Source organism: Lotus japonicus, chromosome 4, assembly GCF_012489685.1.
Source record: "Lotus japonicus ecotype B-129 chromosome 4, LjGifu_v1.2".
NCBI lineage: Eukaryota > Viridiplantae > Streptophyta > Magnoliopsida > Fabales > Fabaceae > Lotus > Lotus japonicus.
In genome coordinates this window covers 77,905,962-77,929,186 of record NC_080044.1, presented here as the reverse complement: position 1 = coordinate 77,929,186, position 23,225 = coordinate 77,905,962, and the positions used below count along the sequence as shown (strand labels likewise).

At 36.3% G+C, this 23,225-nt stretch overlaps 3 protein-coding genes across 4 annotated transcripts; 2 read left to right on the top strand and 1 right to left on the bottom strand.

Moving 5' to 3' along the window:
• Positions 1-160: 160 nt before the first annotated feature.
• LOC130714749 (cytochrome P450 71AU50-like) lies at positions 161-2,420 on the bottom strand. The gene is made up of 2 exons (XM_057564697.1): positions 1,215-2,420; positions 161-849 (listed from the first exon to the last, which is right to left on the bottom strand). The coding sequence occupies exons 1-2, from the start codon at positions 2,085-2,087 to the stop codon at positions 226-228; spliced, it is 1,497 nt and encodes a 498-aa protein (XP_057420680.1). The 5' UTR covers positions 2,088-2,420; the 3' UTR covers positions 161-225.
• Positions 2,421-8,103: 5,683 nt separating this feature from the next.
• Positions 8,104-12,470, top strand: LOC130714720 (pentatricopeptide repeat-containing protein At4g39620, chloroplastic). 2 transcript variants are annotated; one of them, XM_057564654.1, is made up of 3 exons: positions 8,104-8,461; positions 9,175-10,361; positions 12,133-12,470. In XM_057564654.1, the coding sequence occupies exons 1-2, from the start codon at positions 8,150-8,152 to the stop codon at positions 10,288-10,290; spliced, it is 1,428 nt and encodes a 475-aa protein (XP_057420637.1). In that variant the 5' UTR covers positions 8,104-8,149; the 3' UTR covers positions 10,291-10,361; positions 12,133-12,470. The 2 variants fall into 2 exon arrangements, with proteins under 2 accessions (XP_057420637.1, XP_057420638.1); XM_057564655.1 differs by lacking the exon at positions 12,133-12,470 and adding an exon at positions 11,908-12,126.
• A 2,449-nt stretch (positions 12,471-14,919) lies between these two features.
• On the top strand, positions 14,920-18,769 carry LOC130714364 (alanine--glyoxylate aminotransferase 2 homolog 1, mitochondrial). Its single transcript, XM_057564260.1, has 9 exons — positions 14,920-15,422; positions 15,629-15,859; positions 16,223-16,393; positions 16,878-17,021; positions 17,110-17,289; positions 17,397-17,622; positions 18,006-18,119; positions 18,220-18,306; positions 18,534-18,769. The coding sequence occupies exons 1-9, from the start codon at positions 15,177-15,179 to the stop codon at positions 18,575-18,577; spliced, it is 1,443 nt and encodes a 480-aa protein (XP_057420243.1). The 5' UTR covers positions 14,920-15,176; the 3' UTR covers positions 18,578-18,769.
• Positions 18,770-23,225: the final 4,456 nt, after the last annotated feature.

Sequence of the window (23,225 nt, the reverse complement as noted above, 5' to 3'; positions counted from 1 at the left end):
TACTTATCGACACCGTTCTGCATTTGAAACGTCTGTCATTTTTTTACAGCTAATGTGAAGATTAGGAGAGTTCAGAAGCACATTAAGACTGTAGATAAGTTGCTTTCAAAATTGAAGGTAACATGCCTCGGCAGCAATTCAACACAAAGACAATAAGGTATGACATATGGCCTGGTATAGACCCTTATTCTTGTTTTAACTTTATTTAATTTTACAATGTTCGCATTACATTTTTTCATTTTGAAGACGATAAGTAGGAATGGCAACTAAATGTTTTGCCCTAGGCATTGTGAGTCCGAACTCCTCAGTCATGTCCAAATCGGTTGGCAACATGTGATTAGGTAGCTTCCAATCAAAGCAATGCACAAGCTGAGCCACCACTAACCGAATCATAGTTAGACCTAACTGCAATCCAGGACAACCCCTTCTGCCTGAACCAAATGGAATCAGCTGGAAATCACGCCCTCGGAGATCGATGTTGCTTCCCTCAAACCTCTCAGGCCAGAACTTCTCTGGCTCAGTCCAAGCACTTGGGTCTCTCATAACTGCCCATGCATTAACTATGACCCTGGAGTTTTTAGGTATGAAGAATTCTCCAACCACGCAATCTTCCACAGCATGATGTGGTATTAGTAATGGTGCCACTGGATGGAGCCTAAGGCTTTCCTTTATAACCATGTCCAAATACTTCAAGTTCTCCAAGTCTGATTCCTCCACCTTCTTCTTCATACCAACCACAGTTTCCAACTCCATTTGGACTTTCTTCATCACCCTTGGATTCTTGAGGAGCTCTGACATTGTCCACTCAATGGCAGTAGCAGAAGTATCCATTGATCCCGCCAGCATATCCTATGCACACAAAAAAAAGTGTCAAAGGAAATTGTAATAGTGAGACATGAGAACCGTGACACCTAGTTGTCATAATCAGTATTAACAGCTCAATTGGTACCAGTCATGCTAACCTTCCCCCCTTACCTCTAGGCTCTAGCCATAAACTTGCAGGCTTGCAGCTACTATGTTAAGTGCATGTTTTTAAAACATTTTTACAGTTGATTCCGAAACAAGAAATCAATTGCAGAGAAGTTTCTATGAGTAACTTCTGGGTTTCATGATTGATTCTGGTGATAGTAAAGTTGATCCAAACATGCTATAAGTATGTAAGCTTTTAAAAAATAAAATTATGAAAAATAGCTCAACTATGTTATTCCTTTTACCAGCAATATGGCTTTGATATTGGGGCGTTCAATCCGGTATTCAGATTCTTCAGTGCCATCAAAGTCCAACATGACATCTACGAAACTTTTGATCTTGTTTTCCCTGTTCTCTGATTGCATATGCTCATCAATAACTTTGTCAAAGAAATCATTGAATATTTTGTGAACTGCCTTCATGCGCTTAGTTAGCCCTTGAAGGTCAAGTGCACCAATGTAAGGAATATAGTCACTCATGTTAGGAGTTGCAGCTAGATGCATGCCCTCTTGCATCACACCCTTGAACCCCTTGTCATCCAAGTCCTGGTCCATGTACTTCTTCCCCAAAACCATTCTACAGCTCATGTCTGCAGTGAGTGCTGAAATCTTGGCACTAAGATCTACAGCAACCCCATCACTGGATGCTTCTCTTAGAAGCTTGATCAGCAGATTAAGCTCCTGTCTCCTCATGCCTCCAAAGGAGTCAATTTTGGTTTGGCTAAGCAATTCTAACGTGCACATCTTGCGCATGTTGCGCCAATAAGGACCATATTCACCGAAGCTGAGGTTCCTCTGCTCCCAAGAGATGTACTTTGAAGCCTCATGAGGTGGTCTGCCAGCAAAGGAAAGGTCATGGGTCTTGAGGAACAGTTCAGCAGCTTGGGGTGAAGAAACAACAATGGTGGGAACAAAGCCTAAGCGCAAGAACATGATAGGTCCATGTTGCTGTGCTAGTTGGTGTAGATCACGATGAGGATTTGCACTCAGCTTATGTAGGCTCCCCAAGATTGGCAACCCTCTTGGACCTGGAGGTAATCTCTTTGTTTCTGCCTTCTGCCTGCTTCTCCATAGCCACAGGAAAGCAAGAGAAGCCAGGAAAATTGCTATCCAAATCATCCAACCTATTTGGGAGAGAGTTCAATTTTCTTTTGAAACTTGTTTATCTCTGATGCCAAATGCAACTGAGCAAAATATGGTTATATAACATCTTAAGGAAAGTATCTTCACACCCCAATTTCACATCACACCCACATAGAGATAGAAATAGAAGAGAAAGTGTAACAACTGACAAATATTATGTTCATGAGCTACATGATAGAAAAAGAAAGAGAAATATGAAAAAAATGAGTTGAAATGAAATAGAATAGGAAGTAGATGTAAATATATTACTCCATCATCACCGAAAGCAACTTATATATTTTAGAAAAGAAGTTTATTTGCTTCCTTGTGGAGGCTTTTCGTTTTAAGATTTATTTGCTTGTTTTTTTAATGTGTGAGCAAACATGCTATTATATAATATTTGATTGATGTTATCGTGACTAGTAATCAAACATTTATATATTGAAAGGACTGAGGTATTTAGTTAAGTTCAATAATTTCACCTGCATAGGATAGCGACCAAAGCTAAACTTTGGATAAATCATTTAGATGTTTGTCTCTTCTCAACGGCCTTCTTCTTTACCGGCCTTTTGATTCTCTCTTATTTATTTTTGGCTTAATTGCACGTTTGGTCCCCCAACTATTGCCTTCCTGCGAAAATCGTTTCCAAACTTCAAAATTAGCAAAAAAAACGTCCTCCAACTATACATGTTGTTGCACTTTTTGTTTGTCGTTTGCCTTCCGTAAGAAAACTAACGTGAGAAACTGATGTGACTTCCTCACGCGTGTCTCACGTGACTTTCTTCAGAGAACTTGATGATTGGACAAGTCACATGCTTCTCACATGACTCTAAAAGGGTTCCATGGTGAAGAAGACGATGGAGGAGGGAGATGACCGTTGGAGCCTTTTAGAGTTACGTGAGAAACATGTGACTTGTCCAGTCATCAAGCTCTTTGAAGAAAGTCACGTGAGACGCGCGTGAGGGAGCCACATCAGCTTCTCACGTTATTTTTCTCACAGAAGGCAAACGACAGACCAAAAGTGCAACAAAAGGTATAGTTGGAGGACATTTTTTGATAATTTTGAAGTTTAGGGACGATTTTCACAAGAAAGCAATAGTTGGGAGACCAAAAGTGCAATTAAGCCTTTATTTTTTAACAAAAAGTTGGGTCACTTCGTGTGCTGTTCTGGTCACTACCATGGGTAGAGCATGCATCCGAGATTATAAGTCGTTTACATAGGTACCTACAGATTGCCTACCAACATATGAAACAACACCCAAATGAGTCAGATTTGAAAATTTCAATGAATATGTCAGGGCATTGCCTTATCCTATTGCAGTGTGCAAATACCAATTTGCAACTTTGCTGGCCTCCAATGCCCACCAAACTCGACCCTGTTGCCTCACCTCATTCAACACTTTGACATCTACCATGAACCCACAAGGGTCTTGGAATTTCACGGTCAGATTTTCCCTTCTTGAATGGATGCTGGGCCTCAAAATTGCCACTTGAGTTTGGTATTCAATGACAAGTTCAACGACCTATGATGTGAGAGTTAATCTTGAAATTCATGGTTAGTTGTAGTATCCATTAATGACTTGCCAACATGTCCTATGAAAAAAAAGTGTCATGAAGGAAAGGAAGGAAAGTGATCACCCTCCCAATCAGAAAAAAATGTGAAGTTTCAATTCAACCACTAATGTTTGTGTGTGTTTGATAATTGAAAATAATAATGAATAAATTAATGATTTATGATCCATTCACATTTTTACCTTCATTTTCTATCTATCTTTCTCTTCTCTTTTGATCAAATGACTCATTATATATATAACCTTTTTTTCTCTCTCTTTTCTTTTTAATTATCTGTCTCCTTTCTCTACTTCATTTCCACTTATGTGAGTGTGGATAAAACTCAATTTTAAATTAATGCTTAGATGGTGAAACTCTTGATATATTATTATTTTTTATTTTTTTAATAATTGAGAGGATTCATTCATGTCAAAGGAATATGTAAAAGTAAGAACTTCAACAGCTAGTTGTAAAAATGTGCATCACGTGTAGCTCAATTGTATCAATGAGTCCTGGTTTTTTAGGACTTGGGTTCTTAATCATTCTGCATTTCCCGGTCCCCCCTCTCTTATTGCCATAATATGCATACTATGTTAAGTAAGTATTCAAGCAAGCTTTCAGAAAAGGAAAACTTGGCATTTGGCAAGACATCCACGCAATCCTTATCTCTATCTTCTCTGTTCTCTGATTGCATGTGCTCGATCTTTAATGAAGCATGTGCTCGATCTTTAATGAAGTCGTTGAAGATTTTTTGCACCGCATTCATGCACTTAATTATACTTGAAGGCTACGTAGGGAATTAGGAATTTAATCACGAATACAATGAAAGCAACTTTCGTGTTTTAACAAGAAACTTGTCAAATATTTTTTTAAAGAAAAAACCTTGAATAGAATAGATTTGATATTATAGACATTATACTAGTTTTTATCGAATGTCGTTTTTATACTATGATAATTGTTCCCATACTATCGAATGTGAAGAGAATGAGATTGATAAGTGGCGTGGAAACTTATGGCTGGAAAACAAGATACATATATGAATACTATATGATATCTCATTAGTGATGTTGGCTATTAGTTACATTTAATGATTTCGCCTGCACACTGGAAAACACCACTTGGAGATGTTTGTCTCTCTTCAACGACATCTCTTTGTCTATTCTCATTTTTGGCTTTTGAGAGTGTCATTTACACTATGTTTGGTAGGGTAGAGAGAGATAGAAAAGAGAGAGTAGAGAAGAGAGAGATTGAGTAGAGAGAAATAGGTGAGAAATAGAGTGGATTTAAGAAGTTGTTTGGTATGATAGAGATAAATGAGAGAGATGAGAAATAATGAGGTGGAAGAGAGAGAAAAGATTAACTTTTAATTAAAATAATATTTTTTTGAAAAAAAGTAACATAGTGGCGGTTATAAACCGCCACTAAGTGAGCAAAAAGTAGAAAAAAAAAATAAAAAAATACAGCCCACGATCACTGTTCCTTTTCTCCTCAAATTGGAGAGACCCAAAAAATGGGTGGGCCCCACCTCTGCAGCCCCTCCTCCCTCCCTCCTCTCTCCTACCAAACAGGGTAACTCTCTCCTATCTCTCTCCCTTGCATCTCTCTCTCTCCTATCTCTCTTCTAACAAACAAAGCATTAGGGAAAAGACCCATTGGGTACCCACAAAAAATACCCACAATGGGTAGGGTAAAAACCCCCTAAATGTGTATGGGGTTGGGTATGGATAAATACCCGCAAAAACTAATGGGTACGGGTGCGGGTATGGGTACTATAGTACCCAACCCGCCCCATACCCGCACACATATTATACATATGCATACACATAATTGGTAGTATATGTTAATAAACTTAAAGTATAACTTCCTAACTTCTTTTAAAAAATACGTAAGTGAAGTCTTAATATTATGTATACAAATCATAATTATTCTCACTTATTTTTAAAATAAATTATTAACCGACAACTTTAGGAGTTTATCACTAATCTAAATTTATAAATTTAAAGCTTCAATTCTCGCTTATTCTTTTTCTAAAATTTATACCTATTCCAATGATTTTATTCTTAAATATTCGGATGATCGTTTGTATTTTTAATTTATGCTTTTTATTTTATAATAACAATTATATTTTGATTTTCTATTAAAGAAAGTTAAATTTTCGCTAGCTAAATTGCGGGTAACGGGTACGGCCGTACGGGTATGGGCATATAGATACCCACAGGGTACGGGGACGGGCATTCAGGCTGCTACCCACGCGGGTATGGGGACGGGTACGGGTACTTTTTGAAAACTCGGGTATGGGAATGGGTACTATAGTACCCTACCCAGACTCTACCCATTGCCATCCCACTGTCATTGTCAATTAACTAAAGAAAGTGGAGTGCCCCTACCAACCGATCAATGGCTTAGATCGGCCCCATATGAATTTACGTTCTGGCCCATTTTCAGGTAAGGTCCAACTCAGTACTTATGGGGGAAACACGATTGAAATTGAAGGAATAAAGGGATTGTGCATCAAAGGTCCAACGGGAGCTTGTGCAAGGGAGGAGACAGAGGTCGTGATTGAGGCGAGACATAAGGGAGGAAGTAAATGGACTTAATAATGTAATTAAACTTCTCAATATAAGAGACGGACTAGGAAATGAAGAATGTATGCTCACTTGTATTATCGGAGATTAGAATTTTGAGTCGTGTTTGCTCTGTCTTGGCCTCTTAGGGTTCATGATGCAAACAAAAATGTATTTTCATGCAGTTTTTAACCTCGATTATGATTAATTTTACGATAAATTTTAAGCTTATTAACTATGTGTTTACAGTGGTTTTTGGTAAACAAATATTTTCCAGTTCTTAGACCATAAACAAGTCGATTGGAGGTTCTTTAATGAAAACGCTATCAGAAGTGACAAAGTTTAACGCTAAATTGAAGAAAAAAGTTCAAAAGACAAATTCGATCAAACCAAAAGCTTAAAAACAAAAGTGCATTAAAAGAACACGCATTAACCTATAAATGAAGTTCATTACATAAATAAGAAAGTACATTGCATTGTTCACAAAAACGCGAGAGGTTCAAACAAACACATACTCAGTAGAACTCAAATATTGTTCTCTTAGTCTCGTGACTTGGACATTTCAGAGCACTTGTGATTTTTTGAATCTAAGCTTGCGAACCTCTTCTCCGGTTTCTGATTCTCCTATTTATAAGTTTTCCTTGCAACTGCATGGTGGTTGTTCTAGAACATGAACGTGCTATTGCCAGCACCAGAGCTCTCGTGATCCTTGCGGTTACCCACGTTCTTCTTTCCCCACGTCTTCTTCAACACTATAACATTTACCCACATTCTTCTATCAAGCTCAGTTAGACCAACTTGTCTCTAGGTAACCTTGGTAGGTTGAACTTCAAGTTCTCGTGGCAAAAGAGAGTTTGTACACTCAGGAGTTTAAGTCACTCAAAGATTTAGTAGACATATAGTGTGTATATCTTGTAGCCGTGATGAGTGACCTGTTGTTTACATGTAAAGTTATTTATCTTTGATACTTTCACACTCACATTCTTTTTCACTCGAAGTCCATGTGCTTTATTTTTTTTAATTATCTTTCTCTTCTTTTCTCATCTCATCACATCACATTACATTTTTGCATCACCTATTTTTTTTTTTTTTATGTAGAGGTGGAAATCCGTGGTGAAAAAAATATTAGTGAAAATTGTTACTTTGGGCCAGCCCAGCCCAGCCCAACATCATAGTTTGTTAAAAAAATCGATACTCGTAGATAGGGATGACAATGGGGCAAAAAAAAACCCGAACCCGCGGGTACCCGCGGATAAAAATCCGTCACGGGTATAATAACCCGCGGGTTCGGGTACCCATGGGTTTGAAAAACGGATATTTTAAATATCCGTCCGAAAACGGGGCGGGGCGGATATCCGCGTACCCTACCCGTGGGTACCCGTTAGAGTAAAATTACATAAATGCCCTTACTATTTACTTAAGGCCAAATTAAAATTTTAGGGTTTAATTCTTCTCCATTCAAAGTCAATATTCTATAATTATTTTTTAGTAAAATATAAGCAAAGTTTGGTGTATAATGGTGGTAATTAAGTTTCGATTTGAGAAGAATATTTATAATCTTGGATTGTTTTAATGAACTTGATATTTCAAACTAATTGAAATTAATTCATATTTATTTGCTTCATCCGCTCAATTAATGTTCAATTATATGGGTGTTATTTAAGATCTGAAATCAATTTAAATTTCCAACAAAAAAAAGTTAATTTGAAGTAATTTAGGAAAATAAAAAATTGTAAACGGGTACCCGCGGGTATTCAAACCCGTTTAAGGCCCGTAAACGGGTACCCGTTTGACGCTTAACGGGTACGGATACGGGTCGACTACCCGCGGGTAGTGTTGCGGGTTCGGATACCCGCCCCGTTGCCATCCCTACTCGTAGACAAAAAAAAAAAACCAGTGGAGATATACTCTTCTCACTGTCTGCAACTTCTCTGTGTTTCTGCCATGTCTACTCTTTCTTGCTCCTCTTCTTCTTCTTCTTCGTATTCATTTGCAAGGTGCGGTAGCAACGCTCCACGCTCGGCCCCACCGACCCGAATTTCGTTCGGGTCGATTCCGACCCGTCCGAAGAGGAAGAAGACGAACGATGATGACTCGGAAACCAGAGAGCTGGTTCGTTTGCTCACGAGGAAGATAAGCGACAAAGAGCCTCTTGAGAGGACGCTGAACAAGTACGTGAGGCTTGTCAGAACCGAGCATTGCTTCTTGCTCTTTGAAGAACTCGGCAAGCATGATAAGTGGCTTCCATGCCTTGAGGTCAGTGAACTCTCTATAATATGTAACTTCCCCAATTTTGTTAATTTCATTGAATTTCTTATGTTTTAGGAAAATGGGTGTCTGGAAAGAGTAATTTTTTTTTATCAATTTTGTTGTTTTGATTTAATTGTGTTTTTAGTAGGTTGTGATAGGCTTGTTTGATTCACTTTAGGCTGTGTTTGGATACCCATTAAAACTCTTCTTATGGATTGAGATGGAAGCATGTTTAACTTGCACCAACTAATAGAGACTTGGTGCATGTTTGGATACAATGTGGAAAATCATGGTGAACAAGAGTAACTTCCCTTAGCTTTTGTGGCCGTCTACAGTGATATTAGTTTCATCTACGGTGATATTAGTTTCACCGTGATTTTCCACAATGCACCAACCCACAGATACTTAGTGCATGAAAAGAAGCAACTTTTTTGTGGTTGTCTACAGTGATTTTGACTTCACGGTGATTTTCCACCATGTATTTAGACATGCACTTAATAGTTGTTGTTGTCGTACTTTTTGTTACATTTACTGATATTATTGTATGAATCTTAGTACTCCCATAATTTCTTACTCAACAAGTTCCTTTTTTTAAAAAAAAAATAGTATCAAATTATGTTAGATCTTAGAAGTTAGCATGCATTCAGATAAGGGAGCATGAAGGATAATGTCAATGGTTAAATTTGAGTCACTTATGAGTAATGATATTTGGCATTCAGGTATTCAGATGGATGCAGAAACAACGGTGGTATATGGCTGATAATGGGGTTTACTCAAAACTCATATCAGTTATGGGGAAGAAAGGACAAACCAGGCTGGCTATGTGGCTTTTTTCGGAGATGCGTAACACTGGCTGTCGCCCGGATACTTCTGTTTACAATTCACTCATCTCAGCCCACCTTCATTCTCGGGACAAAACTAAGGCTTTGGCCAAAGCTCTTGGTTACTTTGAGAAGATGAAAGGAATGGAGCGGTGTAAGCCCAACATTGTCACATACAATATTATTTTGAGAGCTTTTGCTCAAGCTGGGAAGGTGGAGCAGGTGAACTCTCTGTTTAAAGATCTTGATGAGAGCATCGTTTCGCCGGATATTTACACCTATAATGGTGTGATGGACGCATATGGGAAAAGAGGGATGATCCGCGAAATGGAAGCGATGCTTACTCGGATGAAGAGCAATCAGTGTAAGCCTGACTTGATTACCTTTAACTTGCTGATTGATTCATATGGGAAGAAGCAGCAATTTGATAAGATGGAGCAAGTGTTTAAGAGTTTACTGCGCTCCAAGGAGAAACCGTCACTGCCTACATTTAATTCAATGGTTTTGAACTATGGGAAGGCGCGGCTTAAGGATAAAGCAGAAAATGTCTTCAAACAGATGACTGAAATGGGTTACGCGCCGAGCTTTGTCACACATGAGAGTCTCATCTATATGTATGGCTTCTGCGATTGTGTCTCCAAGGCGAAAGAATTGTTTGATGGGCTGGTTGAATCGAAGGTTCAGATCAAAGTTTCAACCCTAAATGCTATGCTTGATGTTTACTGCATAAATAATTTACCACAGGAAGCAGATTCCCTGTTTCAGAGAGCAAGAAGTATAAAAGTTTTGCCAGATGCATCAACATATAAACTTCTTTATAAGGCATACACTAAGGCCAACTCTAAGGAACTTCTAGATAAATTGCTGAAGCATATGGATAAAGATGGTATCATTCCTAATAAGAGGTTCTTCTTGGATGCTTTGGGTGCTATTGGATCTTCACCAGCAAATTCACGATCTGCTAATTCTGCAACTCATTCAAAAAGCCCCAATTTTTTTGGGAAACTCAGCTAGAAACATAGTTGGCAATTCAGGAATTTTTTTTGGCTCACCTATGACTGGCATACGAGCAGCTCCGTTCAGTGGTATGTTGCAGTCACTTCTCCCTCATTTCTATTTTACGTCGTGCTGGTTTTTCTGAGTTCACATTTTCACTTGGTCTCCATGCATTTCACTTTTTTTCAACTTTTCCTCAATACTATGATAATGTTGTTTCATTGAAATTGAATAATTCTTGTTGGATGCAGTTCGTTTGTTCATGTACATGACAAGTACTGAAAAATTATGCTTAGTGCTGGGGCTCAAAGTATAGATTCTTAGGACAAAAGAAACTAGAAAAGAGAATGATGTGTGCTTATTTTCCATCATGGTTTAATGTTTCATCACCATGTTATGCTTGCTAGATTCTAATATGTATAATATCATTTGTATCAAACTAATATTGTTTTAAATATTGTTTTAATACGCATTGTTTGGTTGGAAGAGAACGGAGGGGAGGGGAGGGGAGGGGAAGGATTTTAAAAATCTAATTTTGTTTGGTTCAAACTTTAGGAGGGAGGGGGAGGGAAATGGAGGGGAGCAAAATCCCTCCAACCTCAATTTTTTGTTCCCCCCAAAAGTGGGGGAATTAGGAGGGGAAATAAATTTCAGACAAAAATAACCCTACACCAATCTAAAAATTTCAATTTTTTATCCTAGGGTTTCCTTTCTTTATTTCATGTCTTTTATTTTCTTCCTTCTTCATACCAACCGCTAGCCCCCCTCTCCGGTCTCTCTCTCCGCCGCCACCGCCTCCTTCTCAGCGGCGCCGGCCCCCTCCTATCGTCTTGTTGCCCAGAATAGCAGTTTTGTCATGTGAACAGCCCTGTCTGCAAAGTCGGGAATATATTACTCTAAATACTGGAGCCAAACTGAAACATGTTATTCTTACTCTAAAGCTTTTGATTGTGTTTGTTGCATGTTAGTCGCTGTTACTTATTGTGTTATTTCAAAATTGCGATGTGTTACTCCCTTTTCTCCTTAATCGTGTTTCTCAATATCGTAATAAGAAGAGGTTCAGCCCTTTCTCCTATGCATAAATTGAGAATCACGTTTTTTACACAATTAGTACAAAACTTGATGATTAATACACTAGATACCAAACTTGTGCATTTGCCTTCTCTTTTTTATCACTGTGCAAGGTCTCAAAAATTCTGATTTGTGATGTTGGGGTGAAGGCTTAAAATTATGCAGAATAATTGTTGATGAAGAAGGATGTTATATTGTGTTGTTAAATTTAAGTAAATATATAAAAGAGTATAAAAGTAGTTTTAATTATAAAATCTCTTCTCTCCCCTCATGGACTAAATAAAAATAAGGTATTTTCCCTCCCCTCTCCTCCTATGAACCAAACGTAATAAGTATTAAAATTCCTCCCCTCCCTTCCCCTCCCCTCCCCTCCCCTCCTTTGAACCAAACAGTAGCTTAAGCAAGAAAATTTTGTGATTTTTACAGCCTTCCTTTTGTCACTTACAACAATTTCCTTAATCTTAATCTGTATTGAGTTCAATTGGCTCACTGCCATATCTCCATTATTCACAATTATGTGCTTTTCAGAAGATGATATCTTTCCTTTTTGTTTTCCACTTTCAGAAAGAGACTTCATCTGCTTTGCTTTATTCATGATATGGTAAAGAAATTTATAAGAACAGCAGAATGCAGTTTGATTCATGTGTAACACACCCTGTCTGTCTTTGGTTTTCTTAAGTTCTGTCTGTTCATCTTAATATGCTTTTTCATTTTCTGTCCTTAACAAGTTTGCCAGTGGCAAATGTAGCACTTAACCCATTTTGGTGATGTTTTTATTTTTATCGACAGAAATGTAGACATAGCACATAAAGTCCTGTTGTCAAGGCTTCACATGTTGTATATATTGTATTCAACTAATTCATGTCTGAAATGGCAAATGCTTTCTTTTGCTGGTGATGGTGCAGTAGATGACAATGGCAGCCAAAACTATGCTTCTTCTATGATGTATTATAAATTTAATACTATATGTGAATTTCTTTTTTACAAATGTTATTGATAGTTCATGTACAATGATCATACTGATGCAATTTGAAAATCAAGGCTCTAAGGATTACTGTGTTTCCTGGACAGTGATGAAAGCAATGGATTGATAAAACAATGTGTTGAAAATTTCTGTTGTGTTAGCACTCTGCACTTGTCATATTTGTAGTAATGCTACACTGATTGAGCCAACTTGAAAGAATTGTTAAGAATTCAATATATAGGGCAATGGCCACCTAAATTAAAAAGTGCATTTTAGAACAGAAAGAACAGTTATTTCCACCGATTGAAGAATAATCTACAATGGAAGAAAATTAAACCACTTAAATGTATGTTTTTCTAAATTTAAATTAATTTTGAAGAGAAACTTTTTTATATGGGGAGGCTCCTATTTAGCAGTTGTTTCAGATTGTCCCTCTTTTATTTTTAGTTTTGATTATGTTGCTCTTTCATTCATCTTAGAGGTGGCAATGATGTGACTTATTTCCTTCCTCACTAAGAATGCTTTCTCTTACGTCAATTTAGTTTGAGAGGAAGACGTTTCTTCAAAGGTTGTGTTTTTTTGTGAACGCTAATGTATTTGCTTCAATATTCTTTAAAAAGAAACATGTCATCTTTAAAAAGAAACATGTCATTTATTCTTTGCATTATTTAACGGATTAATAAAAGAAAATATGATTGGTTAAAGTGTTAAACTATGAGATGATAGGTGGAATAAAATTTATTAATTAATATGAAATTATTATCAATTGAGTGTATGAATTAAAAAGAACAAAATGTCTTGATTCTTGAATAACAACCATCATTTTTAAATGAAGAGGAAAACTAAAATAATAACTTTTCTGCAATCATGGAGGTAGCGTTAGCAATTGCATAATTAGCATACAGACAACAACTAAACATTACAACACAACTCATTATGTCTTCCAAATATCTATACCACATACACCATACAACACCATTACTTTTTTCATTTTAAGCATGGGTGCTCTTAACTCAATCTTATTTGACCTGCAAAAATCTCTTAAAAATGCGTCTCCTAAGAATCGATTTTTTTAGCCATAAGAGTCTGTTTGGTGGACAGGATATGATAGAAGTAATCATATCCTGCTGTAATATGTCGTTTGTTGCGCCTGCAGTATAAGATAACACTATCTTGTCCCTTATCCTATCATGTCTATCATATGTAAAAGTTACACTGAGGGAGAGTTATGATAGAAATTATCCTGACAGAATAGAATATCAGTTTATGAGTATTATGAATTTTTTATTTCAAAGGAAAATTTGATACATTTTTCATTGTTTCTATCATATCCTATCAATATCATGTCCACCTCAAATGCAGGATATGATAAGAGTCTATCATGCTCTTATCATATTGTGTCTTTATCCAATCATTTATCTTATCATGCTCTTATTATATCGAGCTCATTTTGTGGTCAGGATAGGATAAATGATTTGATAAGAACAAGATATGATAAGAGTAGGATAGACTCTTATCCTATCTTCATTTGAGGTGGACATGATATTGATAGGATGATAGAAACAATGAAAATGTATCAAATTTTCCTTTGAAATAAAAAATTCTTAATATTAATAAACTGATATCTTATCATGTCATGATAATTTCTATCATAACTCTCCCTTCAGGATAACGTATACACATGATAGACATGATATGATAAAAGACATGATAGTGTTATCCTATCATGCTGACGCAACAAACAACGTATTACTGCAGGATATGAATTTGTTATCCTATCATATATGCTTATCTTGTCCACCAAACGGGTTCATCATGTCCTTATCCAATCGTTTATCATATCATGCTCTTATCTTATTTTGACCACCAAACGAGTCCTAAGAATCCAAACAGTCACTTTTAACAACTACGATCGATCGACACCTATTATTCATAAGACTTTTTTTTTATAAGCCTTCTTATTTGAAAATGAATGCATTGATGACCACTTACTCACTTAGTCATCTCTCTTGTTCTCCTTTGATTCCGCCTTGTCCTCTTCCATTCAGTTTTAGAGCATCTCCAATGGTAGTATCTAATGTTAAATACATACTCATATGAGTATCTATTACCATTGGAGTACATATTCAATTCCAACATGGCAAAGATGAGTATGTGGGAATAGATACTCATCACTAGACTTGAAAGGTGAGCTTGTATTTATTACAAGCACTTACAATTAATTAAAATGGAGATAAATAATAAAATATACAAATGTGATGTTGATGGTGAGATCCACTATAGAAACTTTTAAGAGTTGTTGGGTTGGAGTAAAAAAGTTAGTAAAATAGGGTAGATGATGTGGCATTATGGGAAATTGAAAAAATGATGTGTAGATATTTTAGTGAGTATGATGGATGTAGATGCTCTTATGCACCAATGAAATGCATTAAACAACTATTAAATGCATTAGTTATTAATACCATATAAATCATAAATAACATTAAAATGCATTGATTTGTTTTTTTGAAACTCAAAATGCATTGATTGATAATATCTTATTAACTACTAATACCATATATAAATCATAAATGCCACATTAAAATGGCTTGATGGATAATCTCAAGTGGTCCAAAAAGTCATCATCTTCATCCTCTGATTCCGATCCTTGTCAAGAAACTCATCAACAATCCCATTTCTAATAAAGAAAAAACAAATTAATATCAGCATTTCCATTTTCATTTCAACATTAAATGGTGCCAGCAAACATGGAAAAACATCATCAAACAAATCAAACGTTTCTTGCTTGCTTCACGTGCCACCTTCCCTATATAATAAACCCAATCTCCCTCTTCACTTCAGAAATCAGAACCCAATCAATCACTCACTCATGGCTGCGATGATGCTCAAGAGAACCATCTCATTCGCAACCTCCAAGGTTACTCACTCCCATTTCCGTGCATGCAGCAGCTTTTCCTCCTCCGCCGCCACCGCCGGAAACCCCGCTCCGGCGCCGCCGCAGCTGCCGCCGTTTGACTACCAACCGCGTCCGTATAATGGGCCACTCGTCGATGAAGTCCTCGCCAAGCGGCAAAAGTTTCTCGGTCCCTCCCTGTTCTACTATTATCAGAAGCCTGTGAGTGACGCTCGATTTTTTTCTTCACCCCCTTTTGTTTATTTTGATGTTTCTGATTATTTTCATGTATTGGGTATTTGAAAAAGTGTGAAAGTTTATGTTTTTCTGATCAGGCAAAGATTTTTGCCAATGTTGTTGTTTTTGTTATTTTTTATGAATTTATGAATGTCTGATTCAGATTTTAATTACTTTTTCATGTGTAATAGCTGAATCTTGTGGAGGGGAAGATGCAATTTCTTTATGATGATACTGGGAGGCGTTACCTTGATGCTTTTGCTGGGATAGTTACTGTTTCATGTGGACATTGCCATCCTGAAGTTGTGAATGCTATCATAGAGCAGAGTAAACTTTTGCAGCATACTACAACCATTTACCTGAACCATGCTATTGGTGATTTTGCTGAAGAATTGGCATCTAAAATGCCTGGAAACCTTAAGGTCAGTTTTCTGTTAATCCCTTGTGTCTAGATAGTGTTCCTGGAATTTGTTTTAGAAAAATAGTATGAGGATGGAGGGGTCTACATTACAATTTAATAGTATTGCCAGGGTTTTAAATTGTGGTTGCTGTCGCCGCTGTGTTGTAGAATTGTGAACAAATGCAGGGTGATCCGGCCGCAATTGCGGTTGTGATGCTGTTGCAGACTGAATTTGAAACCCTGACGAATGCTTCTCCTTGAAATGTCTTATAGTTTAACATTACCTTGTTTCATGCTTCATGTCATGCATTCATTGGAGACATGCAATGTCCAGTTATCTTTCAATGTAGAACATAATCGTCAAATGCACAATTTTTAATTGCAGGTTGTTTACTTTGTAAATTCTGGTTCAGAAGCAAATGAGTTAGCAATGCTTATGGCTCGATTATATACTGGTAATCTTGGTATGATTTCTTTAAGGAATGCATATCATGGTGGGAGTTCAGGTACCATTGGCCTGACTGCTTTGAACACATGGAAATACCCAATACCAGAGGTTTGTCTATCTATGCCTTTGATCACAATATTTCAATATGTCAGTTGGCCACTATTAAATTTCAATGAGAATTTGGAAATAGAGTATACATCTGTGGCAGAGGAACCTAAGACTCCCCTTTTTGCCTCAATAACTAGTTGGTGGTTGCAGCTTTTGTAATTATTTACTGGGTGCTTTTAAACATAAACAAAATTGATGAATTTATTTTTCTCATTTTAGCTTCTTTTTTTTGGGTTATAGGATTCAGCAAGATGATCACATGTATTAGAAACTTAAATGGGAAAACTTCAAATCTGTTTCAAAAATTCTGTCATCACTTGCTTTTCATTTTTCAGTTTATTGTTGCATAAGAAACCAACAATAAGATATATTTGACTCCAAGCTAGTCTCGTTGTAATATTTTGTTGTTGTGAATGTGGCCATTCATTGTTCTATTAGAGATGTTGCAATATAATTATTCTTAACAATGGTTTAAACCTTTCAGGGAGAAATTCAACATGTTATTAATCCAGATCCATACCGTGGAGTCTTTGGTGCAGATGCTAATAGTTATGCCAGAGAGGTCCAAGATCATATTGATTATGGAACTTCAGGAAAAGTTGCTGGATTTATAGCTGAAACAATTCAGGTATGTATAACTATAATCTATCATGTTTAATATTTGAAGTGGAATTAAGATTGGCCCTTTTATTTACTCTCCTCTCATGGCTTATTAGGGAGTTGGAGGAGCAGTGGAACTGGCACCTGGGTACTTGAAACTTGTTTATGATATTGTACACAAGGCTGGTGGTGTCACCATTGCAGATGAAGTACAAACTGCGTTTGGCCGCACAGGAAGCCATTATTGGGGATTTGAGACACAGGGTGTCATTCCTGATATAGTTACAATGGCAAAGGTTTGTGCCATATACCGAGTCCTGGACACCCTAATCATACATTAGAATATATTAACTTAAATATCTTCTGTTGTTATTACATGGTATCTCATGTTAATCTGTTTTAGGGTATTGGCAATGGTTTGCCGATGGGAGCTGTAGTTACAACTCCAGAAATAGCAAGTGTGATGGCCCAGAAGGTTCAGTTGAACACATTTGGTGGGAATCCTGTATGTTCTGCCGGAGGGCTCGCAGTGCTGAGGGTTCTTGATAAGGAGAAGTGCCAGGCTCATTGCGCTGATGTTGGTTCTCACATGCTCGAGCGTTTGAGATCACTTCAGCAAAGATATGATAGTATGTCTATCTCGAATCTAACATCCTAGAAAAAGTTTGTTTTTTGCTTTTGTGACATACTTTTTGATGGCACGTTTGCACTTTATAGCTATCTACCTGCATCCCATAGTAGAGGCATAAACTTTGAATTGAGTACTGATCTTTTAGCACCAGACCTTGTTTGGAAATACATTATAGCATAAACGCTTATGCAAGTGTTTGAATAAGCTGTTTTGAGTTAATTTTCATAAGCTGACCCTTATTGCCATAAGCACTTAATTAAACTGTTTACCCAAACCAACCCTCAGTATGGAGCTGTGTCATATGTTTATTATACACAAGACTGTTTCTCATATTGCTGCAATTGTGTTGACTATGCTCATGGTTATTATATAATGTGGCAGTCATTGGTGATGTGAGAGGAAGAGGCTTGATGGTCGGGGTAGAGTTTGTAACTGATCAAAAGGAGAAGACTCCTGCAAAGGCTGAAACTAATGTTTTGCATGAAAAACTTAGAGGTGAGACAAGAATCATTTCAACATTCATATGAAGCCTTCTTTTTCTAAATTTTTTTCAAATTAATAGTCTAACAACCATTTACTTGCATATGAATTGAAGAGCTCGGTGTCCTGGTTGGGAAAGGAGGAATGCATGGAAATGTTTTCAGGATTAAGCCACCAATGTGTTTCACCAAAGATGATGCAGGTATAATTATTTCCTCACTCTCTTAGTGCATGTTTGGAAATTCTTCTATTTTTTATTCTAAAACCAAAACAATTCTGGAGAGAAGCATCTGTAAGCCGCTTTTGAATTGATTCTAAGAAAAAATAAACTAAGACATGGTCTTAACTGAGATTTGCGAGTTCGACATTCTTTCTTGATGCCTTCTCCTAGCAAAATACTGCTTAACTGACTGTTCCCCTTCTGTGCAGATTTTCTTGTGGATGCTTTGGACTATTCTTTATCAAAGTTGTGAGATGACTCTTCAAAATGGGGGCAAGTTGCTGCTGTAACAGCTCTTACAAGTTATATATTTCAGTTTCACATATGTTGGATAATGAAATGTTCACCCAAGGGGGTTTTCCTTTCTGATTTGGATATTTTAAGTTGACCTTGGATTCGTGTGAACAAAATTGCGTGTTTCATGGCATTAAAGAGTTTGCATTCAGTCCATTAGATTAATAGGTGATCTTGGTATAATTTAACTTGAATTCTAATTGAATAATAATTGAAAATTGATGAGTAAGGTCATGATCACGAACATTGATGAGTTAGGTCATGATCATGAACATCATAAATCACAGGTTTGCTCGGCTACTTAGAACAAAATGTGGATCCAGGTTAGGTTAAATTCAATGTGTCAAAATCATGTTTCTCCGATCCACGTTAAATTAGACGTGACGAATTTTATCTCTTTGTTATTGGCTTGAGATACATGAAATCACATGTGCATTGACACTTATGCCAAAATAACCAGGAATTTAGTAGGTTCAAAGCACCCAAGAAAATAAACCTTTTAAAGCTATTGTTCTTAGTATAAGAACTTGTTTGATACTATTAGTATAAGTACATTCGAAATCAGTTCTCACTTGATAAAATTACTATTAGTATATTCATTCAAAACCATTCTCCCAATTGTAGAAATCTATCAGATTTACATTTTACATGCTGAATCAAATGTGCTGCACATTTACGGTTTACATGCTGAATCAAAAGAGAATGTGATTCAAAATTAAATTATATGCTTCCAGCGATGAAAAACATACAAACTATTAAAATAAATAAATAAAAGATAAAACGACACCAGATTTTTAACGTGGAAAACCCTCTCCAAGTGCAATGAGGTAAAAACCACAGGACCTAGTCCAGTAAAAAAATCCACTATAATCATCATTATGAGTACATAAGTATTGAGGAGAAAAAAATGGCAAATTAATTACAATATTTGCTGAGATACTAGCAAACCAGCATCCTGAGACCCAACCCCTCTGGACGTGGGGTGTCCTGCCAAAACAACGAAAGAAATGCTTAGAAGCTAAACAAAACCCAAAACTACACACTAACAAACTTAAAAGCAGGAAAATAAATTAAAAACTTAACACCCCTAAACCCACACGACCCCAACATTAGCCTTTATTTTGACATTTGTTCTTATTCTACAATAAATGAAATTGCAGGCAAAAACACAAAGACAAAAAAATCCTCACCAACATGCCCATCCATGAAATTAGAAAATGCACTAATTAACAAACCTCCAAAGTAAAGGCTAAAGAGAGAAAATTCATATTAAATGTTAGGTGCAAAGCTAAATTAGGAGTGTGCTCAAGCAAGAAAAGCAAAACAAACTCAGGGACACACACAAATGGAAAACCTTTACACACCTAAGCAACTTTTCTTTCATTGAATTTCTTCACTGCCAAAGAAGGAACACAAATCCTACATGGGGTCCCGGGATGTGGTGATGGTAATTGCCTCCCCACTTTTTCAACCGTTGAGTTTTTTTAGACGTATTCATGCCTCACTGGTAGCGGAGTAGAGCCCCTTTTTCGTCACGTCTTTTATAAGTAATTCAAATAACACCATTGACGGGTCAACACTTTTTAATGTTAGGGATTTCTCCTGCCTCAATCATGCCCTTCGACGTTTTTATTATTTTTGACAATCAGTCGGTAGCGGGAACAAACACACAATCCTCTGACAGAAGTAGCATGTCCATACCGACTGAGCACTCACCTTGGCAGCGGGATCGAACACACACTCATTTGATAGAAGTAGCCCGTCCTTACCAAGGTGAGGCAAGCAACATAGTGAAGCTTATGGCTTATGCATGCCCTTCAGATATTTATTATGAAGCTCAATTTGTTTAAGGCTGAGGAGTTACATTAGAACACTCTATTAAGTTATTATGTGTCAACTATCACATCTTTGATGAATATTCAAATACCGTTTAGACGTTTATTAATTTATATAGTAGAATTTAGTGCTCGACTAAGGCAAATAATGAAATGCAACTACTAGAATATCGCTCAAGTAAATATAAAAGCAACACATTTGATACAGCCCCACAAGAGTACTGCTTGCCCCACATTAACAAGAGACACACTAACATGTTTAACAAAGCACCCAACACTTAAAAAATAATTTTCACTAATAACCAAAACTAAAGAGGACTAAAACTAGTACATCTAGTACATTATCACATTCATTTCATAGGCATGCAAAAACTCTCTACTAATCACTCTTTTTTAACCGACTCCACTACTAACACAAGTAAAATAAAATAAGACCAAAACTCGAAAAAAGAAACACAAAACATGCAACCAAAGCATTAAACACACAACAACAAAAAAACCAACACAAGACATGCAAATAAACCATAAAAATTGAAATTGAAAAAGATAGGTAAAGAAAACTCCCCTATCATCAGCAGGTATAAGGAAGACAACACTCAGAACATGAAGAATGATGAAAACATGATTAGTGCTGATGGCGCCTTTTTCCTGAAAAATATTATAAACTCAACGTTTAGTATCAATAAAGGAATAATAATAATAATAATAATCACTATAGCTATTATAATTGAAAAATTAAGAGACTTACGATTTTTTTTTCTACTTTGTCGTGGTAGTCATCAGGGATGAAAACCTGATCCTCCAATATAGTAGCAAGCGCTGGCCTCCAATGTGAACCGCCACGGCGCCGACTAGGTTGAGGAAGAGCCGAGGAATGGAGCGGAGAGGCTGTCACTGTGGATGGAGGGGTAGCCGCCGTGGATGGCCGGGTAGCGGTCGTGGATGGCGGGGTAGCGGCGCAGCTGCGATGGCTGTGACAAGATGGAAAACACTTCATGGTGTTCACGTATGAGGATGTCGGAGCTGTTAAACCAACGGATTTTATTAGTTCTTTCACTATTTCCAATTTTGTAAAATATCAAAAATCAAAATAAAATTAATAACTGATTTATTTATTTAAAATTTAAAAAAAAATCAATTCCAAATAAAATTACCAAATTGTCACGTGTTTAATGAAATTTAGTTGGATCTTTTTCCTTTTTTCTTTCAAGTTTTATTTTCCACCTAAAATTATCCTAAGTTGACCCTGACCTAACCAATTCACTAATTAACCTAATCCAAATTAAATCCCCAAATAAGTTCAAAAAAAATAAATCCCCAAATAAAACCACCAAACACCTCTTAAACACCACAAATAACACAAGTAGAATAGAAAATATTAAGCTGTTCAAAAAAAAAATACAGAATATAAAATATTAAAAGAATTAACGAAATTGAAGAAGAACGAATTTAAAGAGAAACTCGTGATCATTGTGACACATTAATCAATCTCTGTCATAAGTTATAACTAGCTCTATTAATTTATAGATTACTCAATGAATCATTATTAATATCAACAAGTGAAAGCAGTTTTAATTTGATGCAGCCATAAGATTTGTTGATCAGTTAAATTGTATGATCAGCGTTTTTTTTTTTCTCATACATGTATATGTTCTTGTGTGAACGAACCAGTTGCAGTCTACTTGATGCATATAGTATAGTAAGAGGAAACAACATTTACCAGAAAATAAAATAAAATTTACAAGAGAGAAGAGGAAACAACCTTGAGAGAGAGGGAGAGACCGTTATCAAGAGAAGAAGACTGAGGACTGAAATGTCAATTGAAAGAAAGAAGGAAGAAGGTTTGGACTTGAGGGTAGGGTATTAATAATGGGTCCTACACTCCTACCCCTGTGTTTTTGTTTTTGGTCAAATGTTCCAGGAAGCCTGGTTACCCAAAGAGGGTCTAGGCCCAACGGCCCAGAAACAAGGGATCCTATATTTGGGTAAATTGGGCCGAGAGATCCTTTTTCGATATAGATCTTTAGAAAAAAAAACACAAAGGTTGATAAAGCATATAAAAACATATTTCGACCAAAAAAAAAACATATTTACACATCCTAAAATTAATTTTTACATATTTAATCATTTAAATTTTTTAAAACACCTTTAAAATAAAAAAAATTAGTTACAAGTTTTATTCACATTCTTAAATTTATATATTCAGAATTTCAAATTATATAATTAAATATATAGTTTTTAGATTTTTTAAAGTTGAGTTTTGGCATGCTTCTGTCAGTTGGTTGCCGCGTGAGATCAATATGGTGGCAGATTGGCTAGCGAAGAGTAGTTACCAGAGCCTGGTTTGTGGTACCATTTTGGTTCTTTCCCCAGCTCCTGATCTCCAGACCCTTTTCTTGAAGGATGCTCTAGGTGTTTAGTTTTTGTTCCGATGTATCAAAAAAAATAAAACACATATCTTCTTAACTTTCACAATTTTTAAATTTTTTTCTCATAAAATTATTACACTTTTAAAACTTCAATTTTTGGTTCTTAATAAATTTTCACTTCAAGAAATAAAAAATTTAAATTCAATTACGGTAATGAAAATTCATGTCATGTCATGCTTACTTTAATTTGGAAAACATTTTTTTCCATTTATCATAGTTCTCAGTTGACTATTCATGAGCCACCTTTTTTTTTATCATAGTTTGATTACTGAATGACCATATTCAAAAAGGTTAGACACAAGCCTTAAAAAAAGCTTATGAAAAATAATATACCAGACTCAGA